Source organism: Periplaneta americana, chromosome 4 (assembly GCF_040183065.1).
Source record: "Periplaneta americana isolate PAMFEO1 chromosome 4, P.americana_PAMFEO1_priV1, whole genome shotgun sequence".
NCBI lineage: Eukaryota > Metazoa > Arthropoda > Insecta > Blattodea > Blattidae > Periplaneta > Periplaneta americana.
In genome coordinates this window covers 62,822,241-62,845,006 of record NC_091120.1, presented here as the reverse complement: position 1 = coordinate 62,845,006, position 22,766 = coordinate 62,822,241, and the positions used below count along the sequence as shown (strand labels likewise).

Below are 22,766 nucleotides of genomic sequence, written 5' to 3'. Positions count from 1 at the left end.
AAAAAATTATCTCGCAAATTCTCAAAGATTCCCTGGAGATTATACAATTTCATTTACACCACTCAGAAGGCCTTAATTAAGGATATGCTAATTTTACATAAAATCTTTTATTTATCAGTATAATTTTATAGTCATCTTCTAAGATTTTATTTTATAATTGGTAATCAATGGTGCTTAATTATTACACTTTATTTTTATAACAACATTCATATTTAATTAATTATATTTGTTTGCTATTAATTTCCGGATCCTCGTGGTCATCCTTAATTAAGCCCGGATGATATTTTTTTTCTCTCTCTCTCTATTGTGTGGACATCTTATGCTCTAATTCTTCTATCTTCATTAATAGTTTACTTAATTGTTCTTCTTCTTCTTCACTTCCTGGTTTAGGCATTAATTGCCTGTTCCGTCTTCACTAATAGATCTAGGACCATCTCTTCCGAGGACGTTCAACATCTCTTCTTCCTCTTGGGAAGTAATTTTGTATTCTCTTTGGTAATCTACTCTCAGCCATTCTTTCTATATGTTCTTTCCATTGTTCCTTATTGTAAGTTATCTTTTCTTTTATGGAGTAGATTTGCAGTTCTTCACGGATATCTTCGTTTCTTATCTGGTCCATTCTAGTACACCCCTTTACTCTCCTTAAAAACTTCATCTCAGCTGCTTGGATTTTACTTTCATGTTTAGTAGTGGTAATCCAAGACTCACTCCCATATAGGAGGGCAGGAACTGCCATTGTGTCATAGAATTTTAATTTTGTTTGTTTGTGGGCTTTATTATTCAACGTTTTATTTATTGTGCCACAAATAGCTTGGAACTGATTAATTTTATATTCAATATCCTTATCATATCCATAGCTAATATCACATCCTAAATATTTATAGTGGGATACTTGTTCAATCATTTGGTCATCAATGATTATTTTTGCGCGTAGAGGGTTTCTTCCACTAAAAGCCATTACCTTTGTTTTGTTTATCGAAATTTTGAGATTATAATCTTTACATATTTCATTTAATTTATAGGCAGCCAGATGCAATAAATCTTCATCATAATGTAGTAAGACTAAATCGTCAGCGAAAATTAAGTTGTTAATACTTGTGTCATTATTCAATCTAAGGCCTTTGTGTGTTAACATTTTCCACCGTTTCATAATGTCGTCAATATACAGGGTGTTTAAAAAATACGGGGCATAATTTCAGGTATGTATTTCCCACATGTAGAAAATCAAAATAGTTCATTACAACATGTGTCCGGAAATGCTTTATTTCCGAGTTATGGCCTTCACAACATTGAAATTCACCGGAACGTTTTTCTTTCCGCAGGTCGTTGCCGTCAAAGGAGACATTAAGAGGGCACTCTGACAGTTCATTCCGAGGCGATGGTTACATTCAGTGTTGTGTAGGTACTTGGATCGAAAGTTTCCTGATCGATGGATAGGTAGAAGTAGCCCAATTGCTTGGCCTCCACGCTCACCTGATCTGAACCCTCTCGATTTCTACTTCTGAGGCCATTTAAAATCATTGGTTTATTCGTCTCCGGTGCCTGATTTGGAATCCCTTCGGAATCGAATTGTGGCATGTTCTGAGGATATACGCAATACTCCTGGAGTTTGGGATCGTGTTCGCAGGTCAATGAGACATCGATGTGAGGTCTGTATTCAAGCAGGTGGTGGACATTTTGAACATCTTTTGTAATGACAACGACCTGCGGAAAGAAAAACGTTCCGGTGAATTTCAATGTTGTGAAGGCCATAACTCGGAAATGAAGCATTTCCAGACACATGTTGTAATGAACTATTTTGATTGTCTACATGTGGGAAATACATACCTGAAATTATGCCCCGTATTTTTTAAACATCCTGTATATATTAAAAAGAGTGGGCGATAGACTGCACCCTTTCTTATTCAGAAATTATTATTATCGTGGTCGAATAGGCTTGATATTCGTCACACATGTTTGTTTTCCCTTCATGAAGCATCCTGCAACAATTTGGAGCCATCTGAAATACCATCGTATCGTTTAGGACAGGTTCACCTCCACGAGCGTCGTTTCTTTATAAGACACGTGCTTACTCATAACGGATAAGTTTTTTTTACTTAGTTATTTAACGACGGTATATCAACTACTAGATTATTTAGCGTCGATAGGGATTGTTGATAACATGATGGTATTTGGCGAAATGAGGCCGTGAATTCGCCATACTATCCCTGACATTCTTCTTACAGTTAGGGAAAATCTCGGAAAAACCCAACCAAGTAATCAGTGGGAATCGAACCCACGCCCAAGCGCAAATCCGAATCGATAGCCAAGCGGCTTTGCCGACTGTGCTACGGCGGTGGCCATAATGGATAAGTGCTCTTACCTTTTTTGTAGATTATATCTGTAACACACGAACGATAGCCTTGCAGTCAACTCGAGAAATTACGTTTGCCCGATAAGAGTATCATTTTATTCTTTTTAAGACGATTCTGAGAATATGGAAGTGACCAAATATAATTTTTGCACAATCGTGTTTTTTGCTATAGGCCTACAGTATTTACAGCTTTTGTTGTTAGGCCTTTAAAGTTAGAACTCCCACACGGAAATTTGTTGCTAGGGAAACCATTCTGCATAACATAAAACTATACCGAAATAAGCCCATTACAGTGCACTTATTGTTACTTAGTTACTTTCAGTGCACTTTTGTAAAGGCTTTGGAATAATAGTGCTCTAAATTTTCAATGCAAAATATATTGCATTTGCAATTTCAAAAATATTGTCGTGCAAAAATGTTGTACAGAGACATCATTTTATTTTTACTAACATTTCTAATAGTAACCTGGTTATACCTTTGGATTAACAGTTGAGAACCGGAAACACCGTTTACTACTCCCTTCCACGACTGGAAATCGATGATACTGCGTAAAATCACTTTACTAGGTACAGGAGGGAAGAAAAGTAGTTCATCCATTTACGTTAACTAGGAAATATCGTGATTTTGAGACTAATAATTTTCATTAGGCTTCAGTTTTTTTGTGCATATTATCGCACTATAGACTATTGCACCTAATTCCAATTACCAGTTTCGTCCTTCGTACTAGTAACTAATGTTAAAATAATTCTGTCCCTACTCTATAAAAGAGTACCTTACGTACCGTACTGTAAATTCAATCTTCACTTCTGCCCGATCCGAAAAGATACAATTACTCCGAGATGCTATCTACTGTCTGTCCAAGTGGTTTTGTCGTAGGGTCGTAGAAAAGGGGAAATCACGTGACAGTTAATTACTTAACGAGGCCCTTTTATTTAAGTTATATTAAACAGTTGTATAATATTATGTAGACGTCCAATTCCTAACAGAAATTAATGTTTTCAGAAAAGAGCTAAGACAGCCCAGCCACTAGCCTTCACAGAAGGGCGAGCAGAAGCAGGTGGGGGAAACTGAGATCCGACGTAGGAAAACGGACGACAGTACCTGTGCAGAAATATGATTCAATATTGAAAGCTCTTTCGTCACTGGCCAGTAGGTGAAGTTATCCCCATTCTCGCAGCACGCTTTACGCTTTAGTGAAGTCGCTGCAATGTTTTTTTCTCTTTTGATATTATTGTAATAAAAATCTAAATACGAAAGGGATTCATTAAAATGTGAGATTATGGTATTTCTATCGATTACCCACATGCATTATCACACCCAAGTATGTTATATTTTCGGTATACTTACCTGACTATAGTTTTGAATTGTAGCCACAACGCAACACATAAAATAACTATTATGTATCAATATTAATACTGATATTAATTAATTATTAGTATGTTAAAATTTCACTAGCTTCCAGTACTCGGCTCGGAAATCTAGTACAATTTTAATTTAATGGAACTCCAGTTTGTCTCAGCTGCCAACATTAACAGTTACAAAATCACCACCATTTGTAGTATTTGTCAGTATCGGAATTCGAAACGAAGTTGGCAAAAGAAAATTCAACCTGCAAACTAGAAAATCACCACAATCCACTAGCATATGTAGTAATGGGGGAAAATTGTTAGGTTTCACCCTTACGGTGTGAAGTAAGCTGACCCGGACTATATATGAAACACAGAAATGATTAGAGACAACGTGAAAGATCTGCTTCATATAAGAAGAATACGTCTAATGATTTGAATGTTCATAATTTAAAAAATACTTAAGTCTAATGATAATTTAATAATACTTAGGACACTCACTCATACTATATATATATATATATATATATATATATATATACAGGGTGTTTAAAAAATACGGGGCATAATTTCAGGTATGTATTTCCCACATGTAGACAATCAAAATAGTTCATTACAACATGTGTCCGGAAATGCTTCATTTCCGAGTTATGGCCTTCACAACATTGAAATTCACCGGAACGTTTTTCTTTCCGCAGGTCGTTGTCATTACAGAAGATGTTCAAAATGTCCACCTCCTGCTTGAATACAGACCTCACATCGATGTCTCATTGACCTGCGAACACGATCCCAAACTCCAGGAGTAATGCGTATGTCCTCAGAACATGCCACAATTCGATTCCGAAGGGATTCCAAATCAGGCACCGGAGACGAATAAACCAATGATTTTAAATGGCCCCACAAGTAGAAATCGAGAGGGTTCAGATCAGGTGAGCGTGGAGGTCAAGCAATTGGGTCACCTCTACCTATCCATCGATCAGGAAACCTTCGATCCAAGTACCTACCGGCGAGCCGTACGACTGAAGTGTGCAGGAGCGCCATCATGCAAGAAGTGAATGTGTTGACGATTGATCAGTGGAGCGTCTTCTAAAACATGAGGTATGGTGTTTTCCAGGAATTTTGTGTATGCCTGCCCCGTAAGTCTGTTTACAAGTACATGGGGTCCAACTAATCGATCACCAATGATACCGGCCCACATGTTGAGGGAGAACCGCACCTGGTGGTGAGATGGAACAGTTGCACGTGGGTTTTCATACGCCCATACATGCTGATTGTGGAAATTTGTTATGCCATCTCGTGTGAACTGTGCTTCATCTGTAAATAATACTAAGGCAGGAAAGTTCGGATTTACACCACCCTGCTGCAAGAACCACTGACAGAACCTAACTCGTGCAGAGTAATCTGCTGGTGATAGGGCCTGTACATGTTGCAAATGATAAGGATACAATTGATATTCTTTCAACAGTCTCCAGACAGTCGTATGAGGAACATTGACTTGTAACGCTACCCTTCGTGTGCTGATAGAAGGAGTCATGTTCACAGCCTCCAGAATCTCCTCCTGTACTTCTGGAGTTGTAGATCTTGGTCGTCCCCTTCCCAAACCAGGAGAGTTAAATTTTCCATACTCGCACAGACGGTAATGGAGACGTACAAATGTCTTCCGATCTGGACATTGTCGCTGTGGGTACCTCTCCTGGTACAAACGACGAGCCAGCGCAGCATTGCCGTCCGCCTTACCGTACATGAAGTGTAAGTTATCTCTGCCAGCTCTTGATTTGAAAACATGTCGCACAGTCTAACGCCTACACAACACTGAATGTAACCTTCGCCTCGGAATGAACTGTCAGAGTGCCCTCTTAATGTCTCCTTTGACGGCAACGACCTACGGAAAGAAAAACGTTCCGGTGAATTTCAATGTGTTGTGAAGGCCATAACTCGGAAATAAAGCATTTCCGAACACATGTTGTAATGAATTATTTTGATTGTCTACATGTGAGAAATACATACCTGAAATTATGCCCCGTATTTTTGAAACACGCTACATATATATATATAATAATAATAATAATAATAATAATAATAATAATAATAATAATAATAATAATAATAATAAATTATCCTAGGTGTTTGCTTCAAGTATCAATGTGGAAACTAGAATGTGCAACGAATTTCTTTCGACGAAATGTTTGAATTATGCAATAAATTATAGCTAAGAAAACAGACTACGAAATATGGCATGCAATTTTTGTAGGTTATTTGTTTCTATGTTAAAAATGACATGCACAAAATGTTATACACAATGCAGTGATACAGACAGAAATTAATATCGATTGAAAATTAGTTTCGGAATTGCAGTTTCAACAACGTTAAATTAACGTACAACAATTAACATACTATTTATATCAAATAATTTAACTGTTTTCTCATGAAAACTTGGTTTCATTTGTAATTAAGGTTATTGTTTTTTTGCGAAATGTTCCTTGAACCTATAGAAATTGAAAAAAAACTTGTATAGGAAATATGATACTTAAATGTAAATAAAAATAATTATACAACATACTAAAAATTACTGATATTAGTAGGCCTATATAATAATTTAACGATTTTCTCAGGAAACTTACTTGTAACTAAGTTTCAAAGCTTATTGTGCAGGACTTTCCTTGAAATAATAGAAATCTAGTGTCTAAATGATGGGCATAGGAAATTGGCCTCCTTTCATTATTTAAGATTTTTAACTTTTTCGGACTAGCGACATAGCTACTAATGTGAAATTAATGAGAATAAAAATAATAAAATAGGATAATAGGATAACTTTTTCAAGGAATATTTATTTTAGTCTTTTCGTAAAACTAAAATTTCTTTTTCTTGTAGCAGAGTACTTTATTTTACTGTGTCATGATTTTGAAATTTAGTCATTACATTTGCAAGCGCCTGTGGTCGAACAAAGAACACAGCAAAACAGCACTATACAGTAGCGTGCAAATTAATCCGAACACGACATATTTTTACATTTTCCATCATTTTTGGCCTCACAGCTGCTCATACCGCTTTAATTGACATCTGTAGTACGTGTAATTCCATTGTTGAAGGTCTGTCGTTATTACTTTTTTTATAATATGTGACATTTTGCCTGTCGTTTTGTACTTATAAGCATTTCAGTTGTGTTGAAAACTTTATACTGCAATCCTGTGTACATTCTGTCGTCTTCACAAATGGATACAACTCCACGAAAACGGTCTAAAATTATAACATTAGCAGAGCATTCTTCTATGACACAGAGGCAAATTGCTGCAGAATGTCACACCGGTTTGGCTACTGTTAATTCGATCATAAAGCGATACAGGGAGACTGGATCCATCACACCCCAGAAAAAAGGAAACTGTGGCCGGAAAAGGAAGACTTCACCTGCAGATGATCGTTTAATTGTCAGGAAAAGTAAATTAAATCCTAGACTAACTGCTGTCGACATAACCCGTGAGTTAATGGCTACCATTGGGGCGAATATTCACGTCACAACAGTGCGGCGTAGGCTTTTGGAAGCTGGACGAAGGGCTCGTAAGCCTATTAAGAAGCAACTGCTAACCCCTGTTATGTGCAAAAAACGCTTAATGTGGGCAAAATTACATCAACACTGGACAGTGAATGACTGGAAGAATGTACTTTTTTCCGATGAGTCTCATTTCGAGGTCCACGGCCACCGTATTTCTTACGTACGAAAAGGATCCGAAAAAGTAACAGCAGCTCATCTCCAACAAGCACCCAAGTACCCCCCTAAAGTAATGTTTTGGGGTTGTTTTACACATGAAGGGCCTGGAGCATTAATACCTATCAAGGGAATGATGAATTCTGACAAATATATTCACTTATTGGAAACCAGAATCGTACCCCAGCTGCAAAAATCATTTCCGGATGGCGGAGGTGTGTTCCAACAAGACCTGGCACCATGCCATACGTCTCGAAAAACTACAGAATTCTTCAACAAGAAGAATATTCAGGTACTCCCCTGGCCAGGCAACTCACCCGACATCAACCCCATTGAGAACTTGTGGTCAATTTGCAAAAGAAGAATGCAAAAAATGGGTTGTTCTACAAAGGAGAAGATGATTTCTGCCCTCATTGGTGTATGGTTTCACGATGAAGAAATGAAGAATATTTGTGGGAAATTAGTGAAATCCATGCCAAATCGTCCCAGAGCTGTTATTAGGAACAAGGGAGGCCACATAGATTACTGAGGTATGTCTTAGATCCTTTTTTATCCCGTTTGAGTGTTTTTGCATAAGTAATTACGTTGTTCGGATTAATTTGCACGCTACTGTATTTTATTGAGGAGGAAAATATGTTTATCAGATTAATATTTGGAAATATGTCACTTTTAGTTTCTCTTATACAACTCCTACAGACGTATGATACGTATCTAAAATCACCGCTTAAATGTGCAAGTATCCACAGGATTAAATTGATTCAATTGGTTTGTTTTCTTCAACTCCGGAAATTAACAATGACCTTTGTGGTTTATTTATAATCTATTAATATAAATATTTCAGTATGGACAAATATAAGGGGAAATTAATTAGCCCCAGTGATAAAATGATCTGATAAATGACTAGTTTAATTTGGACGGTTAGTAAATTTCGTCGCGAGACATCTACGACAGGAAGCGCCAGCTTTATTTTACATCTAAAGGTAGGCTAGCTGTGCTAAAAATTGATAACAATAATATGATCTAATTTGGTTTCTGATACGTTATTATTAGGTCAATATTTATTTAATAATTTATAGAATTTTAATCTTTGTTGTAGCTGATATTGGAGCTGTCGTGATCTTACAGACAGTTTTCAAAATAACAAGCGATTTCCGCATTCTACATTACTATTTATAGTAAGCTTCAATCCCTCTCTTATTGCTTCAAGTAGACATCGCTGTGAAAAGTACAAAAAAAAAGTCTTCCTTGGCAAAATGTTTACGTAACACATCAATCTGAATGACATTTATTTAATTCAAAACTGTCAGTACGGAAGCATAACCTAACATCGGCTCAATTGTAGATGTGAAGTATGGATAGATATTCCTGGAAATCTAAATGGATAACGTGACGTAAGAAACATCAAAGAAATCACAGAAATGGAGCGGAAATTATAAAAAAGAAGTCTCGACGACCAACATTGGTTCTAAAGCAGACAATCGATTGATAATCACAGGCATTGTAGTCTACAGTTCGGATTAGAGTTGAATGCTTGGGGGAACAAAGGAAGTGAAATGAAAAGAATTTGCGAATGAAATCAGACACGAGGTTTACTGACCGTAAGTAAAACTGTATCTTGCAGTGGTGGAGAAGGAAACATTTTTATGGGAGATGAGAAAATGAAAGAGACACGGCAACATTTTTAGATATATTTGTGATATGATACAGGTATTAATTAATTAAATTATGTATGTATGTATGTATGTATGTATGTATGTATGTATGTATGTATGTATGTATGTATGTATGTATGCATGCATGCATTTGTGTATTTATTTATTATGTATTTATTTATTTACTTATTCATTCCTTCATTTATTTTTCATTCATTCATTATTTATTTATTTATTTATTTATTTATGCTCGACCATGCCGAAATGTAGTAATTATACACCTGGTAGCAGACCTGTAATGCATGCCATTAAAGTACACCTACTCATTAAAGGTCAGGTCTTTCAGCCAATGACGACTCAGGTTACAACTGTTCAGCCAATGACAGGTCAGCTTTCTACCGTTATAAAACCACAAGTATCGATTATTCTCGGATATGCAATCGAAAGAGAATTAGCGAAAAGTCACGGAGGCTGGAAATCCAATACTATCCCAGAAGATTATGTTCTGTTACTATAATAATTAGCGTTAATTGTAAATAATATTCAAATAAATTCAATTTGTCATCTCGTTTTTCAATGTCTGATTTAATTTCAATGTTATCTCTGTAGGTTCTTATGGCCTAGCAAGGTCAATGTGGACATCTCTTCCTCAGAAAAAATCAATACTTTCGCGTCTGCGCACATCTCACAACATACGGGACATTACTCCAGGTCAGATACAATAAAATTAATAATATCAAGTTAGAAATATGGTCGAGCATAAAAAGTCGTATGAAACTCGCCTATAATGGTAATTAAGAAGCTCGTATGAAAATTATGAAACTCGCTTGCGCTCGTTTCATAAATATCCATACTCACTTCTTAATTACCTTCATTATAGGCTCGTTGCATAATGTACTATTATTTAACCAAAAATCTACGTCAGATCTAAACTCTATTTTGAGTTACTTGGGTCTATTTCATAAATTGTGACATGCCTCGACATGTATATCACAATTTCAAATTACTTTGACAAATGTTACAAGCAATATCATTTCCTTTTACCAACCTACAATTCTAACAAACGCGACAGGAAAGAAATTGTAAATTTTTAAAGCCGTTTCATGTGCATGCACGATGGCCCATATTAAGTGCGGATGAAAACATATTCTACATCAAAATTGTGTTTAACAATCAGCGACTAATAAAATAAATGCTGACTAAACTACGTGGAACATTTGAGCAGAATTCCAACCAACAATACACTTACTTGTACAATATCTAAAATGAAAAGAAAATTACAATAATAATAATAATAATAATAATAATAATAATAATAATAATAATATTAATAGATACGTTGTGAAATACTAAGTAGACAAGTAGAATAATGTATAAAGAAATAATCAGAAATTGCGAAAAGGCTAAGTAAATAATGGTGGTGGTGGTGGTGGTGGTGAACTAAAATGTGAACAAATACCCGTAAATAGAAATGTCAGCTTAATCTGTTAAGAACGGCATACAACATTAAAAAAAAATAACAGAATATACTTCCTACTTCACTCACCTTGTAAAATCCAGTCGGCACGAAAATTTGTCGATTTCCATCCCCTATACTCAGAGCGTCTTCAGAGAAAATTGTCTGAAATAAGAATAATAATTACAAAGATAGAAAAATATACTTTTCAACCTTCAAGAATTACATTATTTCGTACGTTCTGTCCTCACTCCTTCTTTATTAAGAATTTTGAACAAATAATAGCATCCACATCAAATCTCCTTAATAATCCGTGGCCCTACAGCCCACGAAGGGTCAAGACCGACCAGCCGGCTGTTGGCCTCACGGCCACATGCCGAAGTAGAGGTGGACGATCATGTAACCAGAATGCAGGTATCGTGTGGTTAGCACGATGAGCTCCCCAGCCGTTATAGGTTGTTTGAGTAAACGGATTTCGCTACCTATCGCAGCTCCCCAAGTGCATCACGATGCTGGGTGGGCTCCGGTCCCATACACTGGCCGAAATTTTATGAGAAAATTTCTTCCCCCATGAGGACTCGAACCAGCGCGCATTCCGTAACGTGAGTCCCAGGCAAGATGCCTTAGACCACGACGCCACGGCGCGGGGCATCAAATCTCCATGGTAATGAGAAAAAGACCCAAGGCTATGGGGCTTCGACAATATAGACTGAACATTATACACAATGACCACAGAAACATTCTGTGCTTATAAATTACTATAATTTTGTAACTAAGTTATACGTATTATAAAATTCACACCGGTGCTATTAGGATGTGTAATTGTAAATTGTGGCGGAAAACAATAAATGGCACCACAAGAAAAAAAGACACTATTTCTGCTTTTTCGCTTGTCATTGTAGCATTGCTGAATAGAAGAAAATTGTGTTAAATGATGTGAATGTTCACCTTTCAGAAAGATAAAGTACCACCATCGCTCTTAAGAAAATGTACGGGTTCTTGAGAGCACTCAGTGCAGACGTTTTGACATTCCTGTATTAGAGCAAAGGATAAAGTAGATAGGGCGTTATTTTACATGCATTTTTCTTTTAAAAATCTCAAAATATTTGCACTATGTCCCTAACACTCTGAATAAATTACACAATATTTGCCTGGTGTGTATAAATAATATGTGCTACTCGTGTAATTGTAATGTTTTATCCTCTTTTAGATACTTTGATTATTCAATAACGACACGGAAATCAGACAGTTAAGTGTGTGGTGTAGGGATATAACGGAAGCTAATCGAAATTAACATCTCTGATGGACAATAAATTAAATACCTTTCATATATTGTGCAAAATATTAATTCCTTATAGTGAGTACTTCCCATGGTTATTCATGTAGAAATCGCTCCACAACAGAAGAAAGGCTCTTTAGATATCATCAATTAATATATATAGGCTACTATGCGTCCACGGTGCACCACATCGAGGTGGATATACGTGGAAATGAATTAAGGGGACCAAGACGTGAGTTTTATACATTTTCAACATGAATGTTTTTTTTTTTATTTTTTACCTGGAAACATCAAAGATATCTAGATGAAATATTGCATGTAGTACATTTGCCATAGCATAATTAATAAACATCCAAAAGTACACTGAAAATGTTTAACTAGTTTGATCACAATAAATATCTTAATTCTGGATAAGAAATAAAACAATGTTACATTAAAGTATCAATATCTATGGATATATAAATCACATGGAAGAAATTATCATTTTCTTGCATCAAGAATGAGGAAGAAATTCGCTGGTGCTCGTGTAAAGGGAGTTAAGTATGAGTTCGCTAAACTGAGATAAGTATAGATTTCAACTCTCCCCAATTCTTTTTTTCTTGTGTTAAAGGGGTTAAATCATCCTTGCATCCATGATGCAGTTACAGTACTCCATATTTTGTGACAAAGGGGTCTTGTTCAGTACCAAAGGAGATAAGTTTACGTACCTTACAATTTTGATTTAACCCCCTTTACACAAGCACCCGCGAATTATTGTATGCCTTACAATTGCTACTATTGCAATCATTTCACATGAAAAATCAATTAATGAAATTTTATAATCGTAAATTAATTTATCTATTTAATAAAATTTTTTTGGAATGCAAGTTTTTCCACCTATCTTATGTAAAACTGGTAAAAAATGAAGATACCATCAATTCCAAATGTCATGAAAAATTGTATAGCTTTAGTTCCATGAATTTTAGAGATATTGGTACTTTAATGTAATGTTGTTTTAATTTTTGTTTATATTTTAATATTAATTGTAGTGTAATCAAACTATGTAACCAATTTCAATGTGCTTTAGAACATTTATTCATTATGTTATGGTTAATTTGCAGGAGCAATTTCATGCAGATATCTCTGATATTTCCAGAGAGAAAAAATAAAAAGTATATATGTTGAAAATGTAGAAAACTCACGTGTGGGTCCCCTTAAGAAATTGTAGAACAGGTTAAACAGAATTGCCACACAAAAATCTATCCCAAATACCATAATTTTTAATAAAAAAATTCCGCTTAAACTCGCAAGGACTTGAACCCGGTAATCAGGCACTGAAAATAGGTACTTCAACCTTTCGGTCAACGGTGAATTCATGGTAAAATAGTTAAGGCGATGCGATACTGAAAATAGACCAATTTTGACAAATTTTAGATTTTTTTTTTTATTTTCGCGCTAAAAATGTACAGTTTCATGAAAATTTTATCTCAGTATCTTAATTATAAATACCCTATACTTTTATACAAGACTTTCATTTCAAAACGTCATATTTAATAACTAATTATTTAAATTGAAATCAATTTAAACAAAAAAACAGGTAAATTTAGATAGTGAGGGAGAAGTCTGAAACCAGGCTTATTACATTTTAAATTTCACCCCCACTTTGAAATATCAAATGGTACTCCTATATTTTTATACTTAAATATGAAAGAGCATTCAATTGTTTATACACCTCATTAATTTATTTCACATCCTTTGATTTATATCGTTGCCTGGCAGCCTCGATTTTTGTTACTCTTGATTAGAGCTGAAGCTACAAATACCATTGAACATACTTTCTTGTAATAGTTGTGTTCGTGTATTAAATTATTGTAAAATGGTGTATACCCTTCTAGAGAGAACAGAAATCATACCCCCAAACTAAATTCAGCTAGTTTTGCTATTAGATCTATGCAAAAGATAGTAAATATCAATACCTTAAAGCAATATACTTTGCATACTTCCACTCGGTAATGAGTTTTGGAATAATATTCAGGAAAAATTCCACAGATAGTAACAGTACATTCCTACTACAAGAAAGAGTAATTAGAATAATAATAGGTGATAAATCTAGGGACTCGTGTAGGACTATTTTCAAAAAACTACGTGACTTACGTTTTTCTCAGGATGTCTCTCGTTGAAAACTCTACTAGTTTTACGAGCACAATGGTTTTCAGTTCCATAAGTAAATATGATTTCTTCAATGTTCAAACATTAATAAAAGGAATACAAATGAACAAATTAGACTAATGCTCAATTGTACAATATGCAGTGTTACCTTTAAGAAAAAATTAGATTATTATTATTTTTTTAGAAATATAATTTTCACTAAAATATTAAAAAAACACAAAATAAGTTTAATTTTTTAACAACTGTTTATGAGAAAAGATTGAAATTTGCAATGTTATTATGATATTGATACGAATATTCAATAAAAATGTCAAGTATCTAGCTAAAAAATTGTGGATTTTAGAAATTTCAGTAGCGCATCGCCTTAAGCTGTATTTTATTCCTTCCTTTTTTCCATCTACAACAAGCTAGGTTACCTAGTTACCAACTTCCATACAAAACAAGGATGATATTGTGGATTAACCTACATCGAATCTATTGATTTTGAAGTTGATTTGTCGCCTGTTTTTAGGACTGCTCATTTGCTGGAATGAGCTCGATCGTGGCTATGATCCGCTTGAGATAATCTACTTACCACTTGACTGCCGCGCTTGGCGATGCTGTACAGACTGCCTCTGGCCTTGCCTGCGGGCATCACGAGGATGTCAGACCACTGGACACGCCAGCTCATGGACGCGATGGCTGCCTCCAGTTTGTAGTGTCTGCAACACAAACACGCTCAGTCAGCAAGTGATACGATTCTCTCTCTCTCTCTCCAATTAATTAATATACATGTGCACATCTATGTAGAGAATTTCAGTTCGAGTAAACTTCGGATACTGTTAGACAATGGTAATGAAACGTGATGGTGATGACGTATTCTCAGTTGGAAACTAACATGACGTGTAAGTGGTGGGTGAGGTAGTACTGTAGCAGAAGCTCCTAAAATATTCTGCATTTCTACAATAATAAACAATAGAATTCATCATTGCCAGATTTCAACAATAGAAGACACTACGCAAATTAGAAACAACAACAGTACAGTTGGTAAACTTGTTGTATTGTATTGTATTATATTGTATTCATTAACTTCCATGGCATAGCTAGAATATGGAACAAGTCAAAAAACTTAATACTACTATAAAGTTTTAATTTATAGTCACAGTATAGATGAAATACATATATATATATATATATATATATATATATATATATATATTTATTTTATTAGGTTATTTTACGACGCTGTATCAACATCTAGGTTATTTAGCGTCTGAATGAAATGAAGGTGATAATGCCGGTGAAATGAGTCCGGGGTCCACCACCGAAAATTACCCAGCATTTGCTCATATTGGGTTGAGGGAAAACCTCGGAAAAAACCTCAACCAGGTAACTTGCCCCGGCCGGGATTCGAACCCAAGCCACCTGGTTTCGCGGCCAGACGCGCTGACCGTTACTCCACAGGTGTGGACTAGTTGAAATGTATACAGAAGAATTTTACAATATAGTCTATTAGTACAACACAAAGTTTTAGTATCAATTTCATGAAGCATTGTTGAATGTCATGAATTCACCTACAGAATAGAAGGCGTTTGAGATTAGGTACCGGTAGTCATTTAATTTGGCCCTATGTAATCTTATGTTTTGAGTTTCTTTTTTATAACGATAGGGAGGCTATTAAAAATTTTTACTGCCATATTATAACGCACTCCTTTTTGATAGCACGATAGATTTTCCGATGAAGTATGCAAGTTATTTTTGACACGTATTTATGCTATGAACTGTTGAATTAGTTACAATGTTTTCACGATTGCATACGAGGAAGATTATTAATGAAAATATATACTGAAAAGCCATGGGGATTATTTGCAGGTTTTTGAAAATAGTCCTACACGATTCCCTAGATTTGACATCTAATATTATTCTAATTACTATTTTTTTTAGTAGGAATATACTGTTACTATCTGTGGGATTTCGCCAGAATATTATTGCAAAACTCATTACCGAGTGGAAGTATGCAAAGTATATTGTTTTTAAGGTATTTGTATTTAGTGTCTTTTGCATAGATCTAAGCTGAATTTAGTTTGGGGGCAATTTCTTTAACATGATTTTTCCAATTTAACACATTATCGATTTTTAAGCCAAGAAATTTGGTTGTTGTTCCTAATAGAGATCTATTGTTAATTTTTGCGCTTTAAATTTGCGAGGTTGAATTTGGACAGGATTTAAATTGAATTATGTTAGTTTTGTTACAATTTAATACTAATTCGACTGAGAACCAGTTACATATTTTGAAGAGAATTTCCTCTGTTGAAGATTGGAATGTGTTGGAGTTATTGGCTGTAATTACTATTTTTGTGTAATCTGCAAATAATATGGGATGACCTACATCTTTTATTAGTGGTGGGGGCAAGATCATTTATGAACACTAGAAAAAGTAGGGGACCTAATATTATCCTGTAGGTCCTCTAACTAGAATATCTTCCTTTTACTGTCACGCGTTTATTGCTAGACAGATATTGAGTGACCTGCAACTGTTTTCAAATATTTGGAACTTATCCTGTGGGAAAGAAGATAGGCTAGTATGCAAAGACGGAGGATGTCGGCTCTATATTCGTCTATGCTGTGAAAGTTTGTTTGTCTTATCGGTACAAGTACCGTAATCTTGAGATAATTTATGCAAAAAGGCAATGGTCTTCACTGTCACATAGCTTCAATTCATACTCGATTTTAAATGACAACTCACAAAATAAAATTACGTATAATTCAGAACTAATTTATAATATAGACCTATTATTAAATGTAATTTTGCCACAACCTGTGTACAGTTATATATATAAACCAGAACTATAGTCCCGTCGCTCTTACTTCCGGCAGCCAATCATGTTGCAGTTCGCCTACATTTAAACGTATACGTCTTGTCATTCGCTGTTGATGACGTTATGAACTTACCAAGACTCTATAGATACTGGGTATAATCGTCCGCCATTTTAGTTCTTTCATTGGCGTTCGCAGAGAGGACATGAGGACGCTATTTGCCGCACCGTTAAACATTATCATGTCATAGCTCCTATGCAAGTCAATCAATCGCTCTGTAACTTTTAGGATTCATAGATAAATGTCTAAGGAAAGTATAGAAAAAAATTCTAAATCAAAATCCTCTTTGGAAAATGAGAAAAGAAATTATTAACTTCGAAGTGAGCAGTCCAAAATAGACATTGAGATGATAAACGACAATTTTTTTTTATTTTTCATATTAGATACGGGGTCAAAGCGAAATAAATGTTTAGAATGAATTGAAATTACTTTTAAAAGTGGCTGCTATTCAACGCCCTACCTAGCGTGAAAAATAAAAAAGTTTGTTGCTTATCATGTCAATGTCTAATTTGGACGGCTCACTTCGAAGTTAATAATTTTTTTCTCACTTTCCAAAAAAAAAAAAAAAAAAGGATTTTGATTTAGAACTTTTTTCTATGCTTTGGTTAGATATTTATCTATGTATCCTAAAAATTACATCGCGTTTGATTTATTGTCATAGGAGCTACGACATAATATTTAACAGAGAGGGAAACAGATTCCTCGTCTGGTAGCTCGGCAACGAAAGAACAAAAATGGCGAACGATAATACCTATTAGACTTTATAGAGCCTTCATTTCCTAAGACGTAAGCAAAGAGGAGGAGTCACGCCGGAAATAACAGCGACGCGACTGTAGTATGTATAACCAAAGTTTTACTATATTTCCTAATTCTGCATGGAACGTAAAACAGATGCCAACATTTACTGAAATACGAATACCAAATCAGTCACAAGTGCGATAAATAAATATAGGCCTACTCGTACTAACAGGATATTATGCGTTATACAATTTAAATTCTGCAGGTATGTACGTACAAATGTATGAATTGGAATTGCGTTAGCATATAATACCTACTTTAATTCCTTATGTGTTAATTATAATTGTAAGCACGCAACGAGGATTGTTACAGCATTATAAATAGGAGATAAGCAGGCTCTAGTTCATTCCGAGAGGAGAATTTTCGAGCACCAACAACATCAATGGCGATTATGCACGGAATGGCTGGCTCGGGGCTCTAATCTGGGGACTGTGCAAGAGATTTTCACCTGCCGTTGGAAATGCGTATTTAGACGTAGTTGACCTCGTAATTACTGGACTTAACGAGTCGTTTTGAATCGGAGGAGGACGGTCCCTGTGGTCTCGTTTTTCTAGTTGTTGGCCTCATTATTGCCTCTGCAAGGTAGTTTGAGGTTTAGTTGCCGTGAACTTTATAGAATTTCCACAAATTCATCCAGTCCAAATTGGTTAAATGTCCGACGAACCCGGGTTCGATCCACATTGTCAAAGTACAGATTTCTCTATTCTTTTAACGGATACTACTAATTCCACAATTTGAGACAACTGGTCGAATCTACGGCTGGCCACTAGTATCCAGAATACAAAGCAGAGGTTAATTTAAAAATAAAACACAATATGATTTGCGGAGAGAATACAGAATAATGGTAAATTAAAAAGTAAAGTAAAATTTGATTTCGGAGAAACATGAGATGAAAGTACTATAAAGAAGAATGAAATGATGTAAATAATATTACGTAGTGTTATACAAGTGATTATGTAAAATTGATAATGAATCTTTCAATATCATTAAATAAATTTTGCTAATGTCCTCATTGGAAAATTTAAGAGAAAGGGAATGGTTTTGGTTAACTTAAATGAAGTACCCCTAGCGCCAAAAAAGAAGCCCTTTCACTTCCCATGTATTAATTAATATTCATTTTGTATCTCTCATTGAAGTGAGGAATACGTTGATTGTAAATAGACTTCTTTTTATCGTTAACGTTATTGGCTTGTTGATCATCCCCAAAACGGACAGTAGGTTAAGAATGAGGCTTCTTTGATTCCGGCGATCGATGGCTATAATGTATGCTTTTCTCGTTGACCCATTCTTAGCCAAGCAGTCCACTTCTTCGTAAACCTCCCAATTTGTCTTCCGAAGAGTGGTTGCTATGGATGGAGCTTCTCACTTTATGGTGAGTTCTTCTTTAGGGCAATAACCCAAAACATGCCCAAGAGTTTCTACTTCGCTGCATCCTGGATGACGACAGTTTTGATCTTGGAAGGAACGATCTGACACAGATCGTACTGCTGCGATGTTTGTGGACATCTTTATGGCATTGGTTCACTCTGATCTGAGGATGATATCCCTCTTCTATTACTAATCCAAGAATTGTTTTTCGGATCTTCACTGTATGTTAGCACTGTTTATCTTTTTGTGGACGACGACACCAATTATTAAGCGACCTCCGCCGTAACTCAGATCTTAAACTTCGTCCTGCCATCAAATGTGCTTCTGCGTTGTTGGGAATGTTTAATTGTGAAAGAGCTTCTTATTTTTCAGTTTCAAGATTCCTGCAGAAATGAAGATGTTCGTCATTTATTTTTAGAAGACTTCTGGCAATATTGTAGTGTTGGAGGTGTACTTCCCATTCAGCATTAAATGTACTTTTTCCGCCTTGAATTTATACTGTGTTGTCCCAAGAGGTCTTCCTACGTCATATTAATCACCTGAGCAAGAAATACACTGATATACGACTATGTACTACTGGAAGTACAGTCATGAAAATTTGCACATAAGTTAATGTAGTGAAGATGTATAAAGTTATGCAAGAACTTTTAAATTGTTGGTTTAGAAGTAATTTTTTATTCTTCACTAACACTGCTCTTAGAGCTAATTTTTTTAAAATAAAAAGTATATATTTTTAAGATATATGCAGTATACGGCAAAACAAACGACACTGAGATGTTATTTAATTGCGTTGGTACAGTATGTGTTCAAAATGTGTACCATCACGTGTCCCACATTGTTCATAATGTTTCTGAAATTAGATGTGCTACATATAACAAAATATTCTAGACCAGAAATGTATGGCCAAAACAGGATACATATTTTGTAGAATCGATTTAATCGCGATCTAATTCGAAGAAGAGTTTATGAATTTTATGCAAATTAAACCGTTCCGACTATATAAAAGTTTTAGCGTTCTCCGCAGCAACACGATGAATAATGAATAGGGGTTTCCATACTACAGAACCAGTGAATCCAGGTTGAGAGCGGTTGAGGTTGCTATCGTCAGTAGACGTCGCCAAGGGAGCATCTTAGGCTGACACCGGTGTACAGTACGATTATTTTGTCCTGACAGTCCCGGAGATGTGCGCCTGGGTCAGGCGAGTCCATTTAGTTACGCCAAGGGGTGTTTGGGTTAGTCACTCGCTTGTCTTCGGAGCAATTGGATGTCATGCGTGCGGTAGAGCGGTATGTTTCCAGTACAGTTAAGCTGCACTGCATTCCTTTACCGACCGCTCGCCCTTATCTCTACTTCTAAGCTCTTCCCACTACTCCTATTACTTCCCCTCTTTCGCGTCGCTGAACTGTCAGGACTAAATAATTGGTCTGTACAATAATTGTAAGCACTTCACGATGCAGTGAATTGTCTGCCATATTTTTGAAGACATGAAACTATAGTCCCGACGCTGTTATTTCCGGCGTGACTCCGCCCCTTTGCTTACGTCTTAGAAAGTGAAGGCTCTATAAAGTCTAGGTAGGTAGTATCGTTCGAAATTTTTGTTCTTACGTTGCCGAGCTACCAGACGAGAAATCTATTTGCCACACCGTTAAACATTATCACGTCGTAGCTCCTATGATAATAAATCAAACGCAATGTAATTCAGCAAATAATTGAGCGGCAAATAACGTCTTCGTGTGCTTTCTGCGAACGCCAACGAAAGAGCTAAAATGGCGGGCGATTATATTAAGTATTTATCGAGCCTTAAGAAATGAATCGGCGAATCACAAGACGCACACGTTTAAATGCAGCCGACCTGCAACGCGATTGGCTGCCGGAAATTAGAGCGACGGGACTATAGATAAAATGAGGGGAAGAGTATTAAATGGAGTGCATGGTGAAGTTAGATTTGTAATGCTATTGGAAATGGAAGAACCCCAGGTAATCTTCGTTCTTCTATCTTAAGTCACTCTAGTCAACGAAGGCTATGAAACCCAAGTTCGTGCCCTAGCTAATGTAGACACTAAAGAAAATACTTTAATGACGACATTTAAAGGCCAAGAAGAAGGCTGAGCAACGAGGTACACAATAATAAGACCTTTGTTTTCTTTTTTTATCGATCACAGAAGTTCGATGCAGTTAACTTGTAGCCTACTAACTTGAAGCTGAAGAACATTATAGCAATACAAGTAAAATTAGATAAAATGCCACGGCTGAAAAATTAAGATGGTTTTCAAGCAACATTACGGTTTACAACTTTCGTAAAATGTTTATTATTCCCATAGCGGACATTATATTTTATTGCATGTTTCATAAAGGTTGGCGTTATCTCTGCTCAGATTCGCGTATTTCTTTATTTATTCCCCGAACCAAAGCAATGGCCCAATGTACGACGAATTCCATTCATAAAGAGCTTGGATGGCTACATTCTATCGTCTCGTAGTCCTCCCACTGCAAGCGGTTACATGCTTTTAAACCTTTTTATTATAAAATAAGACCCTGTAACATTTCTGAGAGTGTAACGACATCCATTAATCTCGTTTTATTTTTATTTTCCAAAGTATACAAACAGGAGGCTAAAGAATGAAGGTAACTATTAATTTTAATATAATGTACAGTTTCATAAAAAGAGTGGACTACTACTTGGAGGGCAAAATATTTTAAAACCAGTACAAGAGAATACGTTTTGCAAGGCAATGCCTGAACTATGATTGGAGACGAGGTCGACGCTACAATTTCTCGATACTGTATATCTTTATTTTTTTGACAGCTTCGATGCTCGATACCTACTATAAAATTAACAATGAAAATTGAAAATACAAACTAATAAAAAATATGAATACTTCAAAGATCATTGGAGCTATTTACACTTTACTAATATTTTCCGCGTCTTAATGATCACATCTTACTAAGGGGAAGGACCTACTGAAATGAGCAAATATGTGTCAAAATTAACATTCCTTATATTTTTAGCCTAAAAATACTTAATTTGAGCGAAATTTCAAGGTCGTTAGAAAGAAATTAATTCTTTTACTCCATTTTTAAATAGCCGCTGCGCTCCAGTCCCCTTGAATATCCGGAGTTTTTTAATTTTACTTTTTCAACATTTAATTTGTAATATATCAGACAATAATATAAAAAACTGAATAAAAACTTCAGGGCATATTCTCACATTATACATGAAGAATTTAGTGAAAGAAAATTGTCACATTGAAAATTAAAGGGTAAGTTAAAAATAGACGTGCAAAATAAAGTTAAAATATATGATATGATATGATGATATGATATTTATTTGTCAATCAACTTTACAATTCACAGTTATGGTGGACCTTAAAATTTCTGTTTTTCGATCCACCATTCCTTTAATACATATAATTCTTTTCTATTAATGTATTCTTTGCCGAGAATTTCTTGATTACTTTCTAATGTTCTGTTATGACTGAATTGCTATATGTCCTTCCCCCTCTATCCTCTTCTATTCTCTCCCTCTTACCTAGACTGTCTCCCTTACATTTCTCGCTCACCTATTAAATATTGCATATTCCTTCCTTAACAATTTGCGTTATTTATTTATTTTCTTCTCTACCCTCAAATCCTACCTACTCTTAATCATTGTTTTCTCGCTATTTTCTCCTACATTACTTGCTGACTTTTCCGTTTACTCTTATTTACAACACTTACATCACTTTTTTTTTCTATCCTCTGTTTATTTACATATTTATCTCTTTCTTTTCGCTTCACTCCTAAATTTCCTATTTTATTACCTCTTT

General features: G+C 35.4%; 1 protein-coding gene across 3 annotated transcripts in view; it reads right to left on the bottom strand.

Annotated features, from left to right (window-relative positions):
• The window catches only part of LOC138697839 (atrial natriuretic peptide receptor 1-like), a 2,249,689-nt gene that overhangs the window by 502,818 nt on the left and 1,724,105 nt on the right, over positions 1-22,766 (bottom strand). For all 3 annotated transcript variants that reach the window (XM_069823402.1, XM_069823400.1, XM_069823401.1), the window contains 2 exons: positions 14,512-14,638; positions 10,601-10,675 (listed from right to left, as the gene is read on the bottom strand). In XM_069823402.1, the coding sequence (XP_069679503.1) occupies positions 10,601-10,675; positions 14,512-14,638 (202 nt within the window). The remainder of the gene's footprint in view (positions 1-10,600; positions 10,676-14,511; positions 14,639-22,766) is intronic.